This window comes from Salvelinus namaycush, chromosome 19 (assembly GCF_016432855.1).
Source record: "Salvelinus namaycush isolate Seneca chromosome 19, SaNama_1.0, whole genome shotgun sequence".
NCBI classification, from domain to species: Eukaryota; Metazoa; Chordata; class Actinopteri; order Salmoniformes; family Salmonidae; genus Salvelinus; species Salvelinus namaycush.
Window position 1 is genome coordinate 5,645,997 of NC_052325.1, and position 24,432 is coordinate 5,670,428.

The 24,432-nt window shown below is 42.8% G+C and overlaps 1 protein-coding gene across 1 annotated transcript in view; it reads left to right on the top strand.

The window, feature by feature from the left end:
• Positions 1-19,729, top strand: part of mospd2 (motile sperm domain containing 2) — a 28,365-nt gene extending 8,636 nt beyond the window's left edge. The window contains exons 10-15 of the mRNA XM_039014440.1: positions 6,911-7,032; positions 12,364-12,457; positions 12,651-12,747; positions 13,501-13,630; positions 13,916-14,024; positions 19,123-19,729. Coding sequence (XP_038870368.1) covers positions 6,911-7,032; positions 12,364-12,457; positions 12,651-12,747; positions 13,501-13,630; positions 13,916-14,024; positions 19,123-19,266 — 696 coding nt within the window. The 3' untranslated portion in view covers positions 19,267-19,729. The remainder of the gene's footprint in view (positions 1-6,910; positions 7,033-12,363; positions 12,458-12,650; positions 12,748-13,500; positions 13,631-13,915; positions 14,025-19,122) is intronic.
• The last annotated feature ends 4,703 nt before the right edge of the window (positions 19,730-24,432 follow it).

Consider the following 24,432-nt stretch of genomic DNA (forward strand, 5'->3'; position numbering starts at 1 on the left):
TACATGCCTAAATGTATTGTACTGACCTTTTTAATCCAAAACCATACTGTATTGTATCATTACTGTTGTGTTCAGTTCAAATGAGCTTATCTACTGTATTATAATGATGAATGTACTCAATGTTTATAATACTAGAGAAAGATAATTATACAGTCATACTACCACCAGCACTAAAGTTTTTGGTATTTTTACCGCACTTATGTTAGCATATTTGCACTTACCTTATGACAGATATACCTGTAATTGCAAGACCTACCTCTGTGTATCAACACCGTTTCAAACGACGAGAGAGCACCTTTTCAAAAATCATCTGTATTGTGCCTTACTGTCAACCACTCCAGGGCCCCGTCTTTCAAAAGTTATTTATCCGGATTCGGCTATCAGATAGGAGTCCCCATTCAAGTCAATGACTTGTCCATTTTAATTCATTATATTTCTATGCATTTAATCCTCTCGATAGGCGAAATCCAGATGAATAACATTTCAAAAACTGTGCACAGATCATCGAACAGTCATTCCACGGTCTGCTTGGGGACGCTGCCTACAAATCATGTTATCAAAACAAGAATTTCATACGGGCTACATGTCTTAGACATTTCTGGATGTATGGATTTCATATTGTATCTGCTGCCTAGATCAGCCTTATTCACTCCAGCTTGCGTAGTGGCAAGACGGTCCTTTTTCATTTCTAAATGTTTGTTCCTGACCCTATGTCATTTTTTGGGTGATTTCTCATTTTAGCCAGTAGGATTAATATTAGATGTAATGGCAAAATGTAGATTTTCACCTAAATAGAGATACCCAAAAGTAACTGCTATTCATGTGTAATTACATGATTCTGACATGCCAACACTTGGTATATTTGGAAAGAAGTAATCTGTAAGATTGTGAGGAAATGATCAGAAGATATATAGTAGTTACATAGTTCAGAAAACACAAGATCAAGCACATACAAAATAACCGTTATTTTATTTTGAAAGTGATCTTTCATTGACAAGCTATAAGTGAATTATTGATGCCCAGAACTGGAAACGCATCAGGTGGCTTCCACAACATGTGAACAATATCAGAAAACATATGGGATTGATAGACCTAACCACTAGAAATGGGCAGATGTTTTAGTAAGTGGTGTCAGGTGTGGTCTCGGGATGTTTCCAAGTGTCCCTAAACCTCTCCACTGTGGCATATGTCTGTAAATTAGATAATACCAGTGCTATTACATATTTGCAATCCCTAAATGCAAAATGTTCAGTCTAAAAACACAATTTCTACCATATCAACCTCACTCAAACATTGTGGTGGTGTTATGGGGTATCCAGGGTACATTCAAGTGTCCTTCTCTCCAAAGTGTCCGAATGTGGTAATTGCACTGTTTTTGCACACTGGATGTGCCTAAAAGTTATTGTTCACTAAAAAAAAGACATTTCTACAACACCAACCTCTCTCAAACATTGTGGTGGTGTTGGGGGACATACGTGGGATATTGAAGTGTTTTCATCATCTTTCATGCGCAAAGATATAGTCACTCGGTAGACATTCGATGTTGCCATTAAGTCATACATCATCAGATAACATTGACAATAGGCTATATTTGTTCCTACCAACCTAAGGATTAATTTGATATCCCCCATATAGCTCAAACACAGACCAGATTTAAGCTTACCTTGCAAGATGTTTGGTGAAAACGTTGTGTAAAAAATACATTTTAACTCTCGGGGCTGGTGATCAATAACGGTAGGTCATAGTATTTTGATCCTGGTTTTGATTAACCAGAATGATAAACTGAACATTTTGTTTTTCGCTGTTTGATTAACAATTGATTTAGTTATGATTGTAACTCTTATGCAATTATTTGATAGTCTATTTAATCAACGGAAATGCTGTAATTTTTTATTTAACCAACAGATCAGTCAATTATGCTCATGTACATTTCAACAGTAGCTAATTAATCCCTGTTGTGTATTGCACTTGATTTGAACACTGAATAAAAATAGACATTTCAGAAGCAGCTCAAGTGTCTCTTGATGTCTTTATTGTGTCATCTGTGTGTGTCGCAGCGGTCTGGTGGAGGTGTGTGTTGCTTATCACAGTAGAAGACACACTCCCCATCTGACTCATTAGTGCTTGTACACGGATCACAGGCACACCCCAGTCACCTCTCCTCCAACTCTCCCATCCTATCACATCTTCTCTCTCCTGCTGCACTCCCCCTCTCCCTATCTCCCATCTGGCTCACTCAAGCTGTGGGACTGGCCTTGGTAATATACTATAGAGGCCAAATGACGCTCGTCCCACCACAACTGACCTTTCACCTGTCTTTCCATAACTTTCTGCCAACGTTGAACAAACCACGTGTTTATATCGGCTGTTCTGTGGTCTCGTGAACTCATTGTGTGGGTGGGTGTATGAGGGAGGAAGTTGGATGTGGGCGAAGGTTTACGTTTATTGAAGTGAAAGTGCTGACTAGCCATTGTCATGGGACCATGTGTTCTCACAGGACATGTGTTTGTAGGGTTCCTCTTCTTGTTGCCTCACTATACTGTGAACAAGGTTCAGGGGTTATCATGGGGATTGATGTGTTTATTTAGGAAATGAAATGACCTGTCACACACAGTCCCAAAATGTATTTAACTGATTATAATTTGAAATAAATCAAATTTTGTCAGATTTGCTGAAATCAACAGGTAGACCTTACCGTGTAATGCTTACCTAAAGCCCTTAACCAATAATGCAGTTAAATAAATAGTTTAAAAAAATAATTACTAAATAAAATTAAATACAAAAATATAATCAAATCAAAAAGTAACACCAAGAAAATTACCTAACAATAACGAGGCTATATACAGGGGGTACCGGTACCTAGTCAATGTGTGGAGGTACAGATTGGTCGAGGTAATTTGTAAAGTGACTATGCATATATAATAAACAGCCAGTAGCAGCAGTCCGGGTGGCCATTTGATTAATTGTTCAACACTCTTAAGGCTTGGGGGTAGAAGCTGTTAAGGAGCCTTTTGGTGCTAGACTTGGCGCTCCAGTACCTCTTGCCGTGTGGTAGCAGAGAGAACAGTATGACTTGGGAGACTGGAGTCTTTAACAATTTTTTGGGCCTTCCTCTGACACGCCTAGTATATAGGTCCTGGTTGTCAGGAAGCTTGGCCCCAGCGACGTACTGGGCCGTACACACTATCCTCTGTAGTGCCTTGCGGTCGGAGGCAGAGAGGCTGCCATACTAGGCGGTGCTGCAACCGGTCTTGATGCTCTCGATGGTGCAGCTCAAGACATTTTTCAGAACCTGGGGACCCATGCCAAATCTTTTCAGTCTCCTGAGGGGAAAATGCGTTGTCGTGCCCTCTTCACAACTGTCTTGGTGTGTTTGGACCATGATAATTCGTTGGTGATGTGGACACCAAGGAACTTAACTCTCGACCCGCTCCACTTGAGCCCTGTCAATGTTAATGGGGGCCTGTTCGTCCCTCCTTTTCCTGTAGTCCATGACCAGCTCCTTTTGTCTTGCTCACATTGAGGGAGAGTTTGTTATGCTGGCACCACACTGCCAGGTCTCTGACCTCCTCCCTGTAGGCTGTCTCATCATTGTCGGTGATCAGGCCTACCATCGTTGTGTGGTCGGCAAACTTAATGATGGTGTTGGAGTCATGCATGGAGTCATGTTACGCAGTCATGGGTGAGCAGCGAGTACAGGACGGTACTGTGCATGCACCCCTGAGGGGCTCCAGTGTTGAGGATCAGCGTGGCAGATGTTGTTGCCTACCCTTACCATCTGGCGGCAGCCCGTCTGGAAGTCCAGGATCCAGTTGTAGAGGCAGGTGTTTAGTCCCATGGTTCTTAGCTTATTGATGAACTTTGTGGGCACTATGGTGTTGAAGGCTGCGCTGTAGTCAATGAACAGCATTCTCACATAGGTGTTCCTTTTGTCCAGGCGGGAAAGGGCAGTGTGGAGGGCGATTTGAGATGCGTCATCTGTGGATCTGTTTGGGCGGTATGCGAATTGGAGTGGGTCTAGGGTTTCCGGCATGATGATGTTGATGTGAGCCATGACCAGCCTTTCAAAGCACTTCATGGCTACAGACTTGAGTGCTACAGGGCAGAAGTCCTTTTAGGCCGGTTACCTTCGCTGTCTTGGGTTCAGGGACTATGGTGGTCTGTTTGAAACATGTAGGTATTACAGACTCGATCAGGGAGAGGTTGAAAATGGCAGTGAAGACACTTGCCAGTTGGTCCGCGCATGCTTTGAGTACAAATCCTGGTAATCCGTCTGGTCTCGTGGCTTTGTGAATGTTGATCTGTTTAAAGGTCTTGCTCACATTGGCTACGGAGAGCGTTATCACACAGTCGTCTGGAACAGCTGGTGCTCTCATGCATGCTTCAGTGTTACTTACCTCGAAGCGAGCATCAAAGGCATTTAGCTCGTCTGTTAGGCTCGCATCATTGGGCAGCTCGCGTCTGGGTTTCCCTTTGTAGTCCGTAATAGTTTTCAAGACCTGCCACATCCGACAAGTGTCAGAGCCTGTGTAGTAAGATTCAATCTTAGTCCTGTATTGACACTTTGCCTGTTTGATGGTTCGTCTGAGGACATAGCGGGATTTCTTATAAGAGTCCGGATTAGTGTCCCGCTCCTTAAAAGTGGCAACTCTAGCCTTTAGCTCGGTGCGGATGTTGCCTGTAATCCATGGCTTCTGGTTGGGATATGTACGTACGGTCACAGTGGGGACGACGTCGTCGATGCACCTATTGATGAAGCCGGTGACTGAGGTGGTATACTCCTCAATGCCATTGGATGAATCCTGGAACATATTCCAGTCTGTGCTAGCGAAACAGTCCTCTAGCGTAGCATCCGCATCATCTGACCACTTCCGTATTGAGCGATTCACTGGTACTTCTTGCTTTAGTTTTTGCTTGTAAGCAGGAATCGGGAGGATAGAATTATGGTCAGATTTGCCAAATGGAGGATGAGGGAGAGCTTTGTATGCGTCTCTGTGTGTGGAGTAAAGGTAGTCTAGAGTTATTTAAAAAAAAAATATATATATATATATATACAGTGGGGAGAACAAGTATTTGATCACTGCCGATTTTGTAGGTTTTCCTACTTACAAAGCATGTCGAGGTCTGTAATTTTTATCATAGGTACACTTCAACTGTGAGAGACGGCATCTAAAACAAAAATCCAGAAAATCACATTGTATGATTTTTAAGTAATTAATTAGCATTTTATTGCATGACATAAGTATTTGATACATCAGAAAAGCAGAACTTAATATTTGGTACAGAAACCTTTGTTTGCAATTACAGAGATCATACGTTTCCTGTAGTTCTTGACCAGGTTTGCACACACTGCAGCAGGGATTTTGGCCCACTCCTCCATACAGACCTTCTCCAGATCCTTCAGGTTTCGGGGCTGTCGCTGGGCAATACGGACTTTCAGCTCCCTCCAAAGATTTTCTATTGGGTTCAGGTCTGGAGACTGGCTAGGCCACTCCAGGACCTTGAGATGCTTCTTACGGAGCCACTCCTTAGTTGCCCTGGCTGTGTGTTTCGGGTCGTTGTCATGCTGGAAGACCCAGCCACGACCCATCTTCAATGCTCTTACTGAGGGAAGGAGGTTGTTGGCCAAGATCTCGCGATACATGGCCCCATCCATCCTCCCCTCAATACGGTGCAGTCGTCCTGTCCCCTTTGCAGAAAAGCATCCCCAAAGAATGATGTTTCCACCTCCATGCTTCATGGTTGGGATGGTGTTCTTGGGGTTGTACTCATCCTTCTTCTTCCTCCAAACACGGCGAGTGGAGTTTAGACCAAAAAGCTCTATTTTTGTCTCATCAGACCACATGACCTTCTCCCATTCCTCCTCTGGATCATCCAGGTGGTCATTGGCAAACTTCAGACCGGCCTGGACATGCGCTGGCTTGAGCAGGGGGACCTTGCTTGCGCTGCAGGATTTTAATCCATGACGGCGTAGTGTGTTACTAATGGTTTTCTTTGAGACTGTGGTCCCAGCTCTCTTCAGGTCATTGAGCAGGTTCTGCCGTGTAGTTCTGGGCTGATCCCTCACCTTCCTCATGATCATTGATGCCCCACGAGGTGAGATCTTGCATGGAGCCCCAGACTGAGGGTGATTGACCGTCATTTGAACTTCTTCCATTTTCTAATAATTGCGCCAACAGTTGTTGCCTTCTCACCAAGCTGCTTGCCTATTGTCCTGTAGCCCATCCCAGCCTTGTGCAGGTCTACAATTTTATCCCTGATGTCCTTACACAGCTCTCTGGTCTTGGCCATTGTGGAGAGGTTGGAGTCTGTTTGATTGAGTGTGTGGACAGGTGTCTTTTATACAGGTAACGAGTTCAAACAGGTGCAGTTAATACAGGTAATGAGTGTAGAACAGGAGGTCTTCTTAAAGAAAAACTAACAGGTCTGTGAGAGCCGGAATTCTTACTGGTTGGTAGGTGATCAAATACTTATGTCATGCAATAAAATGCAAATGAATTACTTAAAAATCATACAATGTGATTTTCTGGATTTTTGTTTTAGATTCCGTCTCTCACAGTTGAAGTGTACCTATGATAAAAAATTACAGACCTCTACATGCTTTGTAAGTAGGAAAACCTGCAAAATCGGCAGTGTATCAAATACTTGTTCTCCCCACTGTATATATATTCTTCTCTGGTTGCACATGTGACATGCTGGTAGAAATTAGGTAAAACGGATTTGTTTGCCTGCATTGAAGTCTCCGGGCACTAGGAGCGCCGCTTCTGGATGACTATAGTTAAGCATTTAATAGTATTATTTAGAAATGAATAAAGATTACTTATGAGAATATGTATCTTTTAGAACACCTCTCCAAACAAAGCACTTAGAATGATGAACTGATGAATGATCAACTGTTGTCTTGTTTCAGGTGTATTTCTCTGAGGAGAGTCTGAGCAGTCTGAAGCTGGATGACAACGACAAAGGAGACTGTCGGACGAAGGGAGCTAGGAAGCCACTGACCACATTCAAGGGCCCTCTTCTAAACGTCAGGTATTCAATGCAGCCCTCTCTTAGTCTTCTCTTGCTGACTATCAAATCAACCCTTACTTGCTCGGCACTCCTGTATCTCAGAAAGTATTGAAAATGTATAAGCAATATGTTAATTCTTTCACCTTGCCTTCTGGGTGGAATTTTCACCATATTGTTAATCCAATAGTTGCAGATATACAAGAGTTTCTAGAAAGTCGGGAGGGACTAGGGTTTGATTTGGAATTCAGCATCTCTCAGCTGCACTCAACGCTTAAAGAATAGCAGGACTGGTAGCACAGTGACTAGGCTGTAGCTAATCCATATCCACATGGGCAGGATTTGAATGGGTTGTAGAGTTTAGGATGAATGTGTTTTTGACACTCAAGCCCAGAGAAAGATATCGATATGTTTGCACCTGGATGGATCGATTGATCTTGTAGTATCTGAACAGAAATATCGGATGTCTGCGATCAGTGGTGCATTGCGTGGAAATCAGTTGGTGCAGTTAATTACTGTGCTGTGATATTCAATGGAATTCATTGATTGATCATACCGACGATTACTTCCCATATTGACCAAGGAGCAGCCAGTAGTTCCCATCATGGATGTTGGATGGCTAAATGAATGTTGCATTAGTGATCGGGTGACACTTTTGTGCAAAACATAGTTCAAGGTCATTCTGTTACCTATTTGTACTCCTTTGTGTTGAAGCTGATGTATCATTTATCTTGAGGCTGATTATAGAGTGGCATTATTCAGTGTTCTATTTTATTTGAAAGAACTTTATCTTTCCTAATCATTTTATAAGAATTTGTTGACTTAAGGTGACCTGTATGGGGTGCTGTTGTTAAGTTCAGGTTGACTTCAGGTACAGTACTTGTGAGCTACCTCCATTGATGGCTATTTTGATGTCAAATCAGATCATTCCTCTTTTCCCTAGTCATTTTTGTCTAGTTCAGTTTTTTGGAGAGCTGACTCTTTGATGTGAGATTTGACAGCTCAGGGCTATGTATTAGATGCAATTATGTCTCTGAGCTGTGTTAGTCCTGATTCCAGTGAGACCACGAGGAAGGCAGAACGCACTGAGAGGGGAGGGGCATGAGAGGGGAGGCTTTGATCTTCAGAATATGTTTGTCAAAAGGTTTCTTGGAATCTAGAGAGTCATTCTGGGCTCAGGGGAGCGCTGTGCTCCTCAACACTTTACTGGGGCAAAGAATAAATACAGGAGGATGTGGAGAGGAAGGAAGTTGGAACAATCGGTTTAGAGGAGCCGTACCCTATGGAATGTACAATGAGAGACTTTAAAGAATGGCGCCAGAGGAGATGGCTGCTGTTTTACGGGCTCCTAACCAATTGTGCTATTTTGTGTGTTTTTTCACGTTGTTTGTAACTTATTTTGTACATAATGTTTCTTCCACCGTCTCTTATGACCGAAAATAGCTTCTGGATATCAGAACAGCTATTACTAACCTTGAACTGGACAAAGATTTTTTTCTTTAACGAGTCAGATGCAAAGGATATACTCCAGATACCCGACCAGGCCCAAATCCCCGTCGTTTGCATGAAGAGAAGAGGTCAATACAGGGGACGCAGGTCCGGGTGCCTTGGAGAATTTGTTGGCGAGTGGGTAACCCACCTCTACCATCCATCCTATTGGTCAATGTGCAATCATTGGAGAATAAACTGGATGAGCTCCGTTCAAGACTATCCTACCAACGGGATATTTAAAAACGAATATCTTAAGTTCCACCGAGTCATGGCTGAACGACGACATAGATAATATACAGTTGGCTGGTTTTTCCGTGCATCGGCAAGACAGAACAGCTGCCTCCGTCCGGTAAGACAAGGGGTGGTGGTCTGTGTCTATTTGTCAATAACAGCTGGTGTTTCGAAATCAAGTATTAAGGAAGTTTCAAAGTTTTGCTCGCCTGAGGTAGAGTATCTCATGGTAAGTTGTAGACCACACTATTTACCGAGAGAGTTTTCATCCATATTTTTCGTAGCTGTCTATTTACCACCACAAACCGATGCTGGCACTAAGACCGCATTCAACAAACTGCATAAAGCCATAAGCAAACAAGAAAATGCTCATCCAGAGGTGGCGCTCCTAGTGGCCGGGGTCTTTAATGCAGGGAAACTTAAATCAGTTTTACCTCATTTCTACCAGCATGTTACAGTACATGTGCAATGAGGGGGAAAAAACTCCACACACAGAGACGCGTACAAAGCTCTCCCTCGCCCTCCATTTGAAAAATCTGACCATAATTCTATCCTTCTGATTCCTGCTTACAAGCAAAAACTAAAGCAGGAAGTACCAGTGACTCGCTCAATACGGAAGTGGTCAGATGACGCAGATGCTATGCTACAGGACTGTTTTGCTAGGACGGACTGGAATATGTTCCGGGACTCATCCAATGGCATTGAGGAGTATACCATATCAGTCACCCGGCTTCATCAATAAGTTCAATGACCTTGCTCCCACAGTGACCTACGTACATACCCCAACCAGAAGCCATGGATTACAGGCAACATCTGCACGGAGCTAAAGTGTAAAGCTGCTGCTTTCAAGGAGTGGGACTCATACCTGGACGCTTATAAGAAGTCCCGCTATGCCCTCAGAGGAACCATCAAACAGGCAAAGCGTAAATACAGGACTAAGATTGAATCCTACTACACTGCCTCCGACACTGGTTGGATGCGGCAGGGCTAAAAAACTATTACGGACTACAAAGAGAAGCCCAGACGCCAGCTGCCCAGTGACACAAGCCTACCAGACGAGCTAAATGACTTCTATGCGGGCTTCGAGGCAAGCAAAACTGAAGCATGCATGAGAGCACCAGCCGTTCCGGACGACTGTGTGATAATGCCTTTGCCAATGTAAGTAAAACCTTTTAAACAGCTCAACATTCACAATACCGCAGGGCCAGACGAATTACCAGGACATGTACTCCGAGCATGTGCTGACCAACTGGCAAGTGTCTTCACTGACATTTTCAACCTGTCCCTGGCCGAGTCTGTAATACCTACAGTAGCAGTCAAAAGTTTGGGCACCTACTCATTCAAGGGTTTTTACTATTTTCTACATTGTAGTTTGTAGTTCATCACTAAGCTAAGGACCCTGGCACTAAACACCTACCTCTGCAACTGGATCCTGGACTTCCTGACAGGCTGTCCCCAGGTGGTAAGGGTAGGCAACAACACATCTGCCACACTGATCCTCAACACGGGGGCCCCTCAGGGGCGTGTGCTTAGTCCCCTCCTGTACTCCCTATTCACCCATGATTGCGTGACCAAGCACGACTCCACACCATTAAGTTTGCCGACGACACAACGGTGGTAGGTCTAATCACCGAAAACGATGAGACAGCCTGTAGGGAGGAGGTCAGAGACCTGGCAGTGTGGTGCCAGGACAACAACCTCTCCCTCAATGTGATCAAGACAAAGGAGATGATCGTGGACTACAGGAAAAGGAGGGCCGAGCACGCCCCCATTCTCATCGACGGGGCTGTAGTGGAGCAGGTTGAGAGCTTCAAGTTGCTTGGTGTCCACATCACCAACGAACTATCATAGTCCAAACACACCAAGACCGTCGTGAAGAGGGCACGACAATGCCAATTCACCCTCAGGAGACTGAAAAGATTTGGCATGGGTCCCCAGATCCTGAAAAATGTATTGAGCTGCACCATCATCAAGACTATTCTGACTGTTTGCATCATGCCTGGTATGGCAACTGCTCGGCCTCCGACAGCAAGGCGCTACAGAGGGTAGTGCGTACGGCCCAGTACATCACTGGGGCCAAGCTTCCTGCCATCCAGGACCTCTATACCAGGCGGTGTCAGAGGAAGGCCCTAAAAATTGCCAAAGGCTCCAGTCACCCTAGTCATAGACTGTTTTCTCTGCTACTGCACGGCAGGTGGTACCAGAGCACCAAGTCTAGGTCCAAAAGCTCCTTAACAGCTTCTACCCACAAACCATAAGACAGCTGAACAGCTAATCAAATGGCTACCTGGACTGTTTGCATTTTTTTACACTGCTGCTACTCGCTGTTTATTATCTATCTATGGATGGTCACTTTACCCTTACCTATGTGTACGTATTACCTCAATTACCTCGACTAACCTGTACCCACACACATTGACTCGGTACCGGTACCCCCTGTATACATCCTTGTTATTTTATTGTTACTCTTTTATTATTTTTACTTTAGTTTATTTAGTAAATATTTTTCTTAACTGCATTGTTGTTTAAGGGCTCGTAAGTAAGCATTTCAGGGTAAGGTTGCATTTCACCTGTTGTATTCGGCGCATGTGACAAATTGAATTTGATTTGATTATATGCGCTAGACAGGGATTTGAATCCTGTTAGCCATTTCACTGAGTTTTCAGTAGGTACTGTAGCAGGCCATCAGGATTCCACAGCATCGCTGTGTGGAGAAGTGTTCACTGAGGCTGAATTATCCAATTACAGAATAATCCCTTAAACCTGAGCCTGTTTAAGCAGTCTTGCGGGGGGGGGGGGGGGGCTGAGTGAATGGGGTGTGCTGAGTGTTGAAGAGCGAATCAGAGCACCTTGTGGCTAATTTCTCAGGCCATGGATTTTTTGCGCTGCTGCTCTGGATTTCACAGCTTTGATGCCAGATCACAGATGTTTTCACCCTAAACCTGGAAAATAATGTGGTGTAATTCTCCATGTTCCCCATAAATGGGTTCAGCCAGACTAGAGGCAGCCTAGTACCCAGGAGCCTGACAGACAGCTCCATATGGGTCAGGAGGAGACACAGCACATCAGAGGCTGAGGGTTTGGCCCAGAGGAACATAGTCAGGCGCTATTTCTCTGGAAAGAACCCCCTTTAAAAATATGCTAAAGAACATGTTGACGTCAATCAAGGCTCTCCTTATGTTGAGAGAAGAATATAATTCTGATAAATGGCACACACACACACACACACCGGTTTCAGCATCTCTGTAGGATACAAGGCTTTTTGTTTACTCATGCCTGCACAGATGGACATAATCTGCCATGTGTTAGCTAATAATATTGAGGTAGATGGTGGTACAGCAGCTGTTTAGTAAATTTGTAACAACAGAAACTAACAGAAGCAACATGAAGCTTAGTCAAAAAGATTGATAAAGCTAAGATACCACAGAGAGGAACAACAACAGCACGCTGTAAAGCAAGCTGCTGTTGCTATCCACTTTTAACAGATATATTGGCTTGTTTTGAACACCCAGATAGCCATTGTGGCCAATGGGTTAAATGATTTAGTTAGACACAAATTCAGTCCTAGCAACCTTCTCTTCATGTGCTGTTTCTTCTGTAAAATGTGACGTCTTTTCTCTTTTTTTCTTCCAGTCCAGCAGAGGAGCTGAGTTTTGGCACTAAAGAGTCAGAGAGGAAGTGTCTTATCATCCTCGATAATGTGTCCAAGAATCAAGTGGCCTTCAAGGTGTGTGTGTGTGTGTGTGTGTGTGTGTGTGTGTGTGTGTGTGTGTGTGTGTGTGTGTGTGTGTGTGTGTGTGTGTGTGTGTGTGTGTGTGTGTGTGTGTGTCTGTCTGATACACAGTGGTGTGCATTTGCACAAAATACACAATGTTGTTGTCAGTCTCCAAGCTGACCTGAGTGTGTGTGTCCCTCTACAGGTACGAACCACAGCACCTGAGAAGTACAGAGTGAAGCCCAGCAACAGCAGCTGTGAACCGGGCGCATCTGTGGATATAGTGGTGTCTTTACATGGCGGTAGAGTACTGATATTATCTCTCTGCACTCTCTCTCCTCCTCTTACCTACTTCGTCCTTTGAATGTTTCCAAATGCTCCTGCAGAAACTTCAGAATAATCATAAGGTCCAGTCTATTCATTTTGGGAAGTGCTGACAGAGTGCAGCTTTCTTTTGCCCGACATACATATTTTAAGAGTGATAAAATAATAATCTCTTATCTTCCCCTAAACCGAGACTTCAGAAATCTAACAGAGGGTGAATAAACTTTATTGAGCCACTCTCAGTACTCTCCTGGAAGGCTGAAACCTCTAAGGTCAATGTTTTTACCTCAATCACTTGAGACCAACATTGAGTTGGTATGCAGGGACTTGGCTGATAAGAAGTTCCGAGGCCTTTAAGCATGGACATGTCAATCATGGCTTCTGATGTACTAGACATGGGTTTTTTGAAGATTTGAATTCTGGCACTATTCCAAAGTTTGAGGGTTTTCTTCTCTCTTTCTGGGTTTTAACTTTGAAACTCATTAATTACATGTTTAGCAGCCGCCATCTATCGCTTCCATCTTGTTCACTTAGCTCTAGTGGATAAGAACCCTCACTGTATCTGTAAATGAGTCAGCTCTTTCACTTCTATATCTGAGACTTTGATGCTGGCAGCAGTGGGGTGATCCCATCCATATGTAGGACTCTAGATACATAAACTGAACAATATACAGAGATTAAATATCATTGAGTTCAATGAGAGAACGAGTGCCCTGGATGTGTTTGTGCAGGCTACCAGGCATCTCTGCAGGACCGCTTCTTGGTCATGGCTGCTGAGATGGAGCAGAACGCTGGTGCTGGATCACCAGAGCTCGCTCAGTTTTGGAAGGACGTGCCCAAAACCAAGATCATGGATCACAGGTACATCACCATCAATGTCTCATCATGGATGGGAATGGGAATATGTGAATACCTTTTTATATGTTTTTATTACCAGTTCATTCAAGGGGCAGGAAGTCATTTGATATGCCACTATCAAAATCTATAATGACCTCAAGATAACTTTGATTAACTTAACCCATTGTGGTCTTGCATTGTACATCACAGATTGCCTCAGCATGGCTATTGAATGTCAGTGACCTAGCAGGCTGATAATCCCCTCTCCCCGGCCCTTTTTGACATGACTGTGTCCTGTCCTTCCTGTAGATTACGATGTCACGTCATGGAGAGCACTAAACCCATTCTGAGCTATCCGAGTGGATGTGACAACCCTGTGGAAGGAGGAGCCAATGGCCACCCAGACCTGCACACAACGGTGAACTCTGATTGGAATATACACCTCCACCCACAATAACTTATTAACCTATACAGTGCCTATTGAAAATCTACACCCCCTTGAACTGTTTTCACATTTTGTTGCATTACAAAGTGGGATTGAAATAGATTTAATTGTAAAAAAAGAAAAAGAAAAAAAAGGAATTGATCTCCACAAAATACTGCGTAATGTCAAAGTGACAAGTAATAAAATGTACTAACTAAAATATAGTTGTTGCATAAGTATTCACCCTCCTTAAATTAGTTCAGAAGTAAAATTTGGCTTAACAAATGACATAATAAGTCATATGGACTTTATAGGGGTTGACATGTTTTTTGAATGTCTTCCCCTGTCCCCCAAACATACAACATATGTAAGGTCCCTCAGTCAAGTATTGAATTTCAAGCACAGATTCAACTACAAAGATAAGGGAGCTTTTCAAAAGCCTCATAAAGAAGGGCAGTGAAAGGTAGATGGGTAACAATAACAAATCAGACATTAAATACATATTTAAGCATGGTCAAGTTAATAATTATGCTGTGGATGATCTATTAAAACACCCAGACACATCAAAGATGCAGTCGTCTTCTGAACTGAGCTGCAGGACAGGAATGAAACTGCTCAGGGATGTTAAAACTTCTTACGGATACGCGGGACGATAGCGTCCTACCTGGCCAACATCCAGTGAAATTGCAGAGCGCCAAATTCAAAAATACTAAATTCAAATATTTACCATTCTTGAAAATATATGTGTTATACATCAAAATAAAGCTTAACTTCTTGTTAATTCAGCCGCCGTGTCAGATTTCAAGGCTTTACGGAGAAAGCAAACCATGCAATTATCTGAGGACAGCACCCTGCATACAAACACATGAAAATCATATTTCAACCAGACAGATGCGACACGAAAGTCAGAAATAGCGATATAAAAAATACCTTACCTTTGATGATCTTCTTCTGTTTGCACTCCAAAAGGTCCCAGTTACATCACAAATGGTCCTTTTGTTCGATAATGTCTTTCTTTATATCCATAAAAACTCAGTTTAGCTGGCGTGCTTCAGTCAATAATCCACTCAGTTTCCCTTCATCAAAATGCATACAAAATGAATCCCAAACATTATTAATAAACTTTTCCAAACAAGTCAAACAACGTTTATAATCAAACCTTAGGTATCCTAATACGCAAATAAACAATAAAATTTAAGACGGAGAATAGTATGTTCATTACCGGAGATAAATAAGAAAGAACGCGCTTTCCTCCACGCGCTTGGAAACACTACAGCCAAAATGGGAGCCACCTAGAAAAACTACAATTTTTCCAAAAACCAGCCTGAAACTCTTTCTAAAGACTGTTGACATCTAGTGGAAGCCATAGGAACTGCAATTTGGGAGGACTTGGGCTTATAATTATAGTACTAGCCATTGAAAATAGTGGTAAGCTGAAATTATTTTGGGGGGGGTTGGTTTGTCCTCGGGATTTCGCCTGCTATATCAGTTCTGTTATAATCATAGACAAACATTTTAGCAGTTTTAGAAACTTTAGAGTGTTTTCCATCAAAATCTACCAATTATATGCATATCCTAGCTGCCTGAGTAACAGGCAGTTTACTTTTGGGCACGCTTTTCATCCGGATGTCAAAATACTGACCCCTACCCCACAGGTTTAACATGAGGCCATTGGTGACTTTAAAACAGCTACAGAGTTCAATGGCTGTGATGGGAGAACTGAGGATGTATCATTATTGTGTAGACTCCACAATAATAACCTAAATGACAGTGAAAAGAAGAATTCAAATATATAGAATATATATTCCAAAACATGCAACAAGACACTAAAGTAATACTGCCAAAAAACACGGCAAAGGAATAAACTTTTTGGCATAAATGCAGAGCTGTATGTTTGGGGCAAATCCAACACGTCACTGAGTAACTGCCTCCTTATTTTCAAGCATGGTGGTGGCTGCATCATGTTATGGGTATGCTTGTAATCGTTAAGGACTGGGGAGCTTTTCAGGATGAAAAGAAACGGGATGGACCTAAGCACAGGCAAAATCCTAGAGGAAAACCTGTTTCAGTCTGCTTTACACCAGACACTGGGAGAGGAATTCACCTTCCAGCAGGACAATAACCCACATCAGAAGGCAAAATCTACACTGGAGTTGCTCAGTGAATGTTCGTGAGTGGCCAAGTTACAGTTTTTACTTAAATCTGTTAAATATATGCCATGAATTGAAAATGGCTGCTAGCCATGGTCCCCAACATGTTGACAGAGCTTGAAGAATTTTGAAAATAATAATGGGGAAATATTGCACAATACAGGTGTGAAAAGTTATTTTAAGACTTACCCCAGGAGACTTACAGCTGTTATCGCTGACAAAGGTGTTTCTAACATGTAATGAAGCATATACTGACTAAATCGCACACATGTTGATTTTGTCCATCCACACCAGACACGATCAGGACACGCAGGTTGAAATATCCAAACGAACTCTGAACCAACTATATTAATTTGGGGACTGGTCGAAACACATGAAACATTCATGGCAATTTAACTAGCTTGCTGTTGCTATCTAATTTGTCCTGGGATATAAACATTGGGTCGTTATTTTACCTGAAATGCACAAGGTCCTCTACTCCGACAATTAATCCACAGATAAAAGGGTAAACTGAGTTTGTTTCTAGTAATCTCTCCTCAAGGCTTCTTCTCTTTTGGACTTTATATGGTAGTTGGCAACCAACTTTAAGGTGCATTACCACCAGCAACTGGACTGGAGTGTGGACATCACTTCATCTTCCAATCACCCACGTGGGTATATGCTCCTAAACACCAATGAGGAGATGGGAGAGGTGGGACTTGGAGTTCTATTTTAATGCCTGGTTATGCAGACACTCGCGAGCAGTTTGGATGAAATGATTGAATAACATTGTATGTGTACATTAATTTTGAAACGCTCACGCACGTAACGCGAGCGGTGTGGTCAGCATGTCGGGGGGGGGGGGGGGAAATGCTTATCTAATCAAGGTATTTTTGTTTTTTATTTTTCATTCATCTTTAAATGTTAGAATTTTTCTTCCACTTTGATATTATAGAATATGTTGTAGAGATCGTTGACAAAAAATGACAATTACATCCATTTTAATTTCACTTTGTAACACAATATAATGTAAAATATATATATATACAGTGGGGCAAAAAAGTATTTAGTCAGCCACCAATTGTGCAAGTTCTCCCACTTAAAAAGATGAGAGAGGCCTGTAATTTTCATCATAGGTACACTTCAACTATGACAGACAAAATGAGGGAAAAAATCCAGAAAATCACATTGTAGGATTTTTAATGAATTTATTTGCAAATTATGGTGGAAAATAAGTATTTGGTCACCTACAAACAAGCAAGATTTCTGGCTCTCACAGACCTGTAACTTCTTCTTTAAGAGGCTCCTCTGTCCTCCACTCGTTACCTGTATTAATGCTGTCCACAACCTCAAACAGTCACACTACAAACTCCACTATGGCCAAGACCAAAGAGCTGTCAAAGGACACCAGAAACAAAATTGTAGACCTGCACCAGGCTGGGAAGACTGAATCTGCAATAGGTAAGCAGCTTGGTTTGAAGAAATCAACTGTGGGAGCAATTATTAGGAAATGGAAGACACAAGACCACTGATAATCTCCCTCGATCTGGGGCTCCACGCAAGATCTCACCCCGTGGGGTCAAAATGATCACAAGAACGGTGAGCAAAAATCCCAGAACCACACGGGGGGACCTAGTGAATGACCTGCAGAGAGCTGGGACCAAAGTAACAAAGCCTACCATCAGTAACACACTACGCCGCCAGGGACTCAAATCCTGCAGTGCCAGACGTGTCCCCCTGCTTAAGCCAGTACATGTCCAGGCCCGTCTGAAGTTTGCTAGAGAGCATTTGGATGATCCAGAAGAAGATTGGGAGAATGTCATATGGTCAGATGAAACCAAAATAGAACTTTTTGGTAAAAACTCAACTCGTTGTGTTTGGAGGACAAAGAATGTTGAGTTGCATCCAAAGAACACCATACCTACTGTGAAGCATGGGGGTGGAAACATCATGCTTTGGGGCTGTTTTTCTGCAAAGGGACCAGGACGACTGATCCGTGTAAAGGAAAGAATGAATGGGGCCATGTATCGTGAGATTTTGAGTGAAAATCTCCTTCCATCAGCAAGGGCATTGAAGATGAAACGTGGCTGGGTCTTTCAGCATGACAATGATCCCAAACACACCGCCCGGGCAACGAAGGAGTGGCTTCGTAAGAAGCATTTCAAGGTCCTGGAGTGGCCTAGCCAGTCTCCAGATCTCAACCCCATAGAAAATCTTTGGAGGGAGTTGAAAGTCTGTGTTGCCCAGCAACAGCCCCAAAACATCACTGCTCTAGAGGAGATCTGCATGGAGGAATGGGCCAAAATACCAGCAACAGTGTGTGAAAACCTTGTGAAGACTTACAGAAAACGTTTGACCTCTTTCATTGCCAACAAAGGGTATATAACAAAGTATTGAGATAAACTTTTGTTATTGACCAAATACTTATTTTCCACCATAATTTGCAAATAAATTCATTAAAAATCCTACAATGTGATTTTCTGGATTTTTTTCCTCATTTTGTCTGTCATAGTTGAAGTGTACCTATGATGAAAATTACAGGCCTCTCTCATCTTTTTAAGTGGGAGAACTTGCACAATTGGTGGCTGACTAAATACTTTTTTGCCCCACTGTACATACATACATACATACATACATACATACATACATACATACATACATACATACATACATACATACATACATACATACATACATACATACATACATACATACATACATACATACAATCCAAGGGGGGTGTAGACTTTCTGTAGGTACTGCATATTAACCAATGTATTTACTGTACTTGAACTTGATTTACTTTCTTTGTATAATCTTTTTTTACACAATTAGAGCCATGGGGTTATAATTATAGTGAATGGTGTAGTTTTCTGAAACATTTTAGTATTGTCAAATTGATGTGGGAGACTGAAAAGTGAATAAATTAGTAAGATGAAGTAATCAAATGCTCTCCTCTGCAGCTGATGCGTGTGATGGTGTGTAACGCCAGGCTGGAGCAGAAGCTGGACCAGTGTCTGTGGGTCCAGCAGGTCCTGATTGGTCTGGTGCTGGTCGTCATGATGTTCAGCTTCTTGACTCTCTACCACCTTTCTGGGGCTTCCTGACTGGACTCAACCTTGTCTACAGCAGCTTAAAGCTAAATCAACAGACAGGGCTGATATTGGACTTGGTGATAAAAACAAAACAAAGGCAGACTCTCTTCTCTACAAGGTCTGTCGTCATGAAATGGAGGAACGCTTAATTATGTAGCAGTGAACTAGGGACATGTGGAGTTGTCAGTCAGTTGCCCAGAGAGATTCGTCATAGTCTCCTTGGCGTTGTGAGAGGTACCGTAGCTAAAGACTCTCGATACCGTGAAATGAAATCAATAATGTATTTTTGTTACTAATCATGGAATTATAAATTAAGTCTATTTATTAGAATATGTAACATATTCATTATTTCAATATGTAACATGACGAAGGAGATTTAGTAAATTTTTCTGATCCTAATGAACATTTCATTTTAAATATACAGTATAAAAATGTCAGGTCAAGAATAAACGTGCACTTTTTCTTTAAACCAATTGCAATTTGTTTGGCTTATAAAATGGCTAAAATAAGTGTCTGGCATGTACAAGGCACCACCCAACATGAGCTCCATCCTGATACAGTAGATAACCATCTCAGTCCTGAAGCAGGCCTCAAACTTCTCTCTTTTGACTCTAATTTTACATCAACATTATAACAGTGTCGGTGATCCAGCCTTGCCACCCTCCCTCTTTGATAAAAGCCTCATCAATGTAGGGGTGCCTAATTGAAAAAATAGCAATGTGTGAATTCGCCCTACGCTGGCAAACCTAAAAATACCAGGCAATTACTGGTGAGGATGGGGAAATGGCAGAACCCACAGAGCTCAGTGGGAAGGCTGGGTATCTATAACAAGATTCAGCGCAGAGCACTCAACCACAGAGCCAGCGCAGGGGGATCACACTTAGAATATTATAATGAACAAAAATATAAATGCAACATGCAGCAATTTCAAGGATTTTGCTGAGTTACAGTTCATATAAGGAAATCAGTCAATTGAAATAAACTCATTAGGCCCTAATCTATGGATTTCACATCACTGGGCAGGTGTGCAGCCATGGGTGGGCCTGTGAGCGCATAGGCCCACCCACTTGTAAGCCAAGCCCAGCCAATCAGAATGTTTTCCCCACAAAGGGGCTTTATTACAGATATAAATACTCCTTCTGTTCTGACTGCTCTGCAGCTGGTCTGCTGTTGGTGGTTGATTGCATTTTGTCCTCAAAACGATACAGTGTCTGGTGGCTATATGTTTGGTCTGGCACTGAAGACATCATTGTTTCATGTGCATTGGCTTTTGTCTTGCTTCGGTTGGAGCCTTTTCTTTTTCTTATATAAGCCCATCACGTTCAGCTACCTCATGTTTCCTAACAGTGCTATTTCTGTGTTTCTCCTCATTCACATGTGATGTTTTGAACCCTCCATTTTCTCTTAAAGGGTTCCTATGTATGAGTCTTTACCACGCGATCGAGAAACCTCTCTCCCTGCATCAATGGACTGTTTGTATTAGTCATTGGATCGTTTTAGGAGAATGTGTGCAGTGGGTGTAGACTTGCATTATTTGTTGTATTTTCGCTCTCACTGAGAATCGCTTTCGCAGCTATTTGAGGCGGTAAGTGCCTGTGCATTTAGCAGGAGGACGAAGCCAAATGGAGTGTCAGGTTCTCTAGGGGGCTTTAGGTAAAAGCTTAAGCATCAGATGCAGGTGGGTAAGCTCTAAGTGCATCTATACCTCCTTCAGTACCTGACCAAGTCTGTCAGAATCCACTCAGAGACAGATTGATCCTGTTGGTTACATAAGGCGAAACCAAAACCCAATATGAACATCCTCCAGGCAGGCTCCCACTCGCTCTCACCACTAATGCATTACTTTCAGTCATTACAGTAGAGAAAGTTGTTCATTACATGTTTGAAAATGTGTAGCCACACGACTGTCTTCTCTCCCCCTTGACAGACAGACTCAGTCTCTTTCTTGATTTCCCAGATGCCACTAATTACATGGGTCTGATAAGTCTGACCGGGGAGTCTCAGAAGTCACAATATCCTCCACAATATTGATTTAACATTCAGCACTAGTAAATCAAAGGCTGGCTCAATGCGCACGGGTGGCCCAAGATGCTTATTGTACATTTTGAAGGGACAATGATTAACCTCGAGCAGTAAATTGTGAGAGGGGATTGATGAAGAGGTAATGAGTATTGCGAATAATGAGAAGCCGTGTATGTGGCTCAGCAGCTGTTGCTGTATCATCACAGAATAGGGAAATCATGTTCATGGCAGCACAATATCTCCTGTTGCAGTTATAGACATGGAGAAGAGACACGATGACAGACAGGCTGTCATGAACCATATACATCAATGACACCTCTTCTGGGGCTTGTTTAATAACCAATTGTTCATAAGCAATAATTGGAATGAATGTGGTCATCGCAGTATCCGTTATTATGGAAAGAATTTGCTCATTTCTTTGTGGGGCCGCACAGCCCTCCATGTGCTCGCCAGAGGTAGCCTGACTGCCATTAGGTACCGAGATGAGATCCTCAGACCCCTTGTGAGACCATATGCTGACACATGCACATTTGTGGCCTGCTGGAGGTCATTTTGCAGGGCTCTGGCAGTGCTCCTCCTTGCACAAAGGCGGAGGTAGCGGTCCTGCTGCTGGGTTGTTGCCCTCCTACGGCCTCCTCCACGTCTCCTGATGTACTGGCCTGTCTCCTGGTAGCGCCTCCATGCTCTGGACACTACGCTGACAGACACAGCAAACCTTCTTGCCACAGCTCGCATTGATGTGCCATCCTGGATGAGCTGCACTACCTGAGCCACTTGTGTGGGTTGTAGACTCCGTCTCATGCTACCACTAGAGTGAAAGCACCGCCAGCATTCAAAAGTGACCAAAACATCAGCCAGGAAGCATAGGAACTGAGAAGTGGTCTGTGGTCACCACCTGCAGAACCACTCCTTTATTGGGGGTGTCTTGCTAATTGCCTATAATTTCCACCTTTTGTCTATTCCATTTGCACAACAGCATGTGAAATTTATTGTCAATCAGTGTTGCTTCCTAAGTGGACAGTTTGATTTCACAGAAGTGTGATTGACTTGGAGTTACATTGTGTTGTTTAAGTGTTCCCTTTATTTTTTTGAGCAGTGTATATGTAAGTATTCAGACCCTTTAATATGAGACTCGAAATTGAGCTCAGGTGCCTCCTGTTTCCATTCATCATCCTTGAGATGTTTCTACAACTTGATTGAAGTCCACCTGTGGTAGATTAATTTGATTGGACATGATTTGGAAAGGTACACACGTATCTACAATTGAAGTCAGAAGTTTACCAAATACATTTAAACTCAGTTTTTCACAATTCCTGACATTTAATCCTAGTAAAAAATCCCTGTCTTAGGTCAGTTAGGATCACCACTTTATTTTAAGAATGTGAATTGTCAGAATAATAGTAGAGTGATTTATTTTAGCTTATATTTCTTTCATCACATTCCCAGTGGGTCATCATTTTCCCTCCCTCATGATGCCATCTATTTTGTGAAGTACACCAGTCCCTCCTGCAGCAAAGCACCCCCACAACATGATGCTGCCACATCTTCGGCTTACAAGCCTCCCCCTATTTCCTCCAAACATAACGATGGTCATTATGGTCAAACAGTTGTATTTTTGTTTCATCAGACCAGATGACATTTCTCCAAAATGTACGATCTTTGTCCCCAAACCGTAGTCTGGCTTTTTTATGGTGGTTTTGGACCAGTGGCTTCTTCCTTGCTGAGCGGCCTTTCAGGTTATGTCGATACAGGACTCGCTTTACTGTGGATATAGATACTTTTGTACCTGTTTCCTCCAGCATCTTCACAAGGTCCTTTGCTGTTGTTCTGGGATTGATTTGCACTTTTCACACCAAAGTACGTTCATCTCTAGGAGACAGAACGCATCTCCTTCCTGAGCGGTATGACGGCTGCATGGTCCCATGGTGTTTATACCTGCGTACTATTGTTTGTACAGATGAACGTGGTACTTTCAGGCGTTTGGAAATTGCTCCCGAGGATGAAACCAGACTTGTGGAGGTCTACTATTTTTTTTCTGAGGTCTTGGCTGATTTCTTTTGATTTTCCCATGATGTCAAGCAAAAAGGCACTGAGATTGAAGGTAGGCCTTGAAATACATCCACAGGTACACCTCCAATTGACTCAAATGATGTCAATTAGTCTATAAGAAGTTTCTAAAGCCATGATATCATTTTCGGGAATTTTCCATCATTTTCCAAATTCTGACCCACTGGAATTGTGATACAGTGAATTATAAGATTTCCTAACAAACTTGCCAAAACTATAGTTTGTTAACAAGAAATTTGTGGAGTGCTTGAAAAATGAGTTTTGATGACTCCAACCTAAGTGTATGTAAACTTCCGACTTCAACTGTATATAAGGTCCCACAGTTGACAGTGCATGTCAGAGCAAAAACCAAGCCATGAGGTCAAAGGAATTGTCCATAGAGCTCCGAGACAGGATTGTGTTGAGGCACAGATCTGGGGAAGGGTACCAAAAAATGTCTGCAGCATTGAAGTTCCCCAAGAACACAGTGGCCTCCATTCTTACATGGAAGAATTTAGGAACCGCCAAGACTCTTATTAGAGCTGGTCGCCTGGCCAAACTGAACATTCAGGAGAGAAGGACCTTGGTCAGGGAGGTGACCAAGAACCCGATGGTCACTCTGACAGGGCTCTAGAGTTCCTCTGTGGAGATGGGAGAACCTTCCAGAAGGATAACCATCTCTGCAGCACCCCACCAATCAGGCCCTTATGGTAGAGTTAACAGGCGGAAGCCACTTTTCAGTAAAAGTCACATGACAGCCTGCTTGGAGTTTGCCAAAAGTCACCCAAAGACTCTCAGAAACAAGGTTTTCTGGTCTGATGAAACCGAGATTGAACTCTTTGGCCTGAATGTCAAGCATCACGTCTGCAGGAAACCTGGCACCATCCCTATGGTGAAGCAAGGTGGTGGCAGCATCATGCTGTGGGGATGTTTTTCAGGGGCAAGGACTGGGAAACTAGTCAGGATTTAGGCAAAGATGAACGGAGCAAAAGTACAGAGAGATCCTTGATGAAAACCTGCTCCAGAGCGCTCAGAACCTCAGATTGGGGTGAAGGTTCACCTTCCAACAGTACAGCGACCCTAAGCACACAGCCAAGACAACGCAGGAGT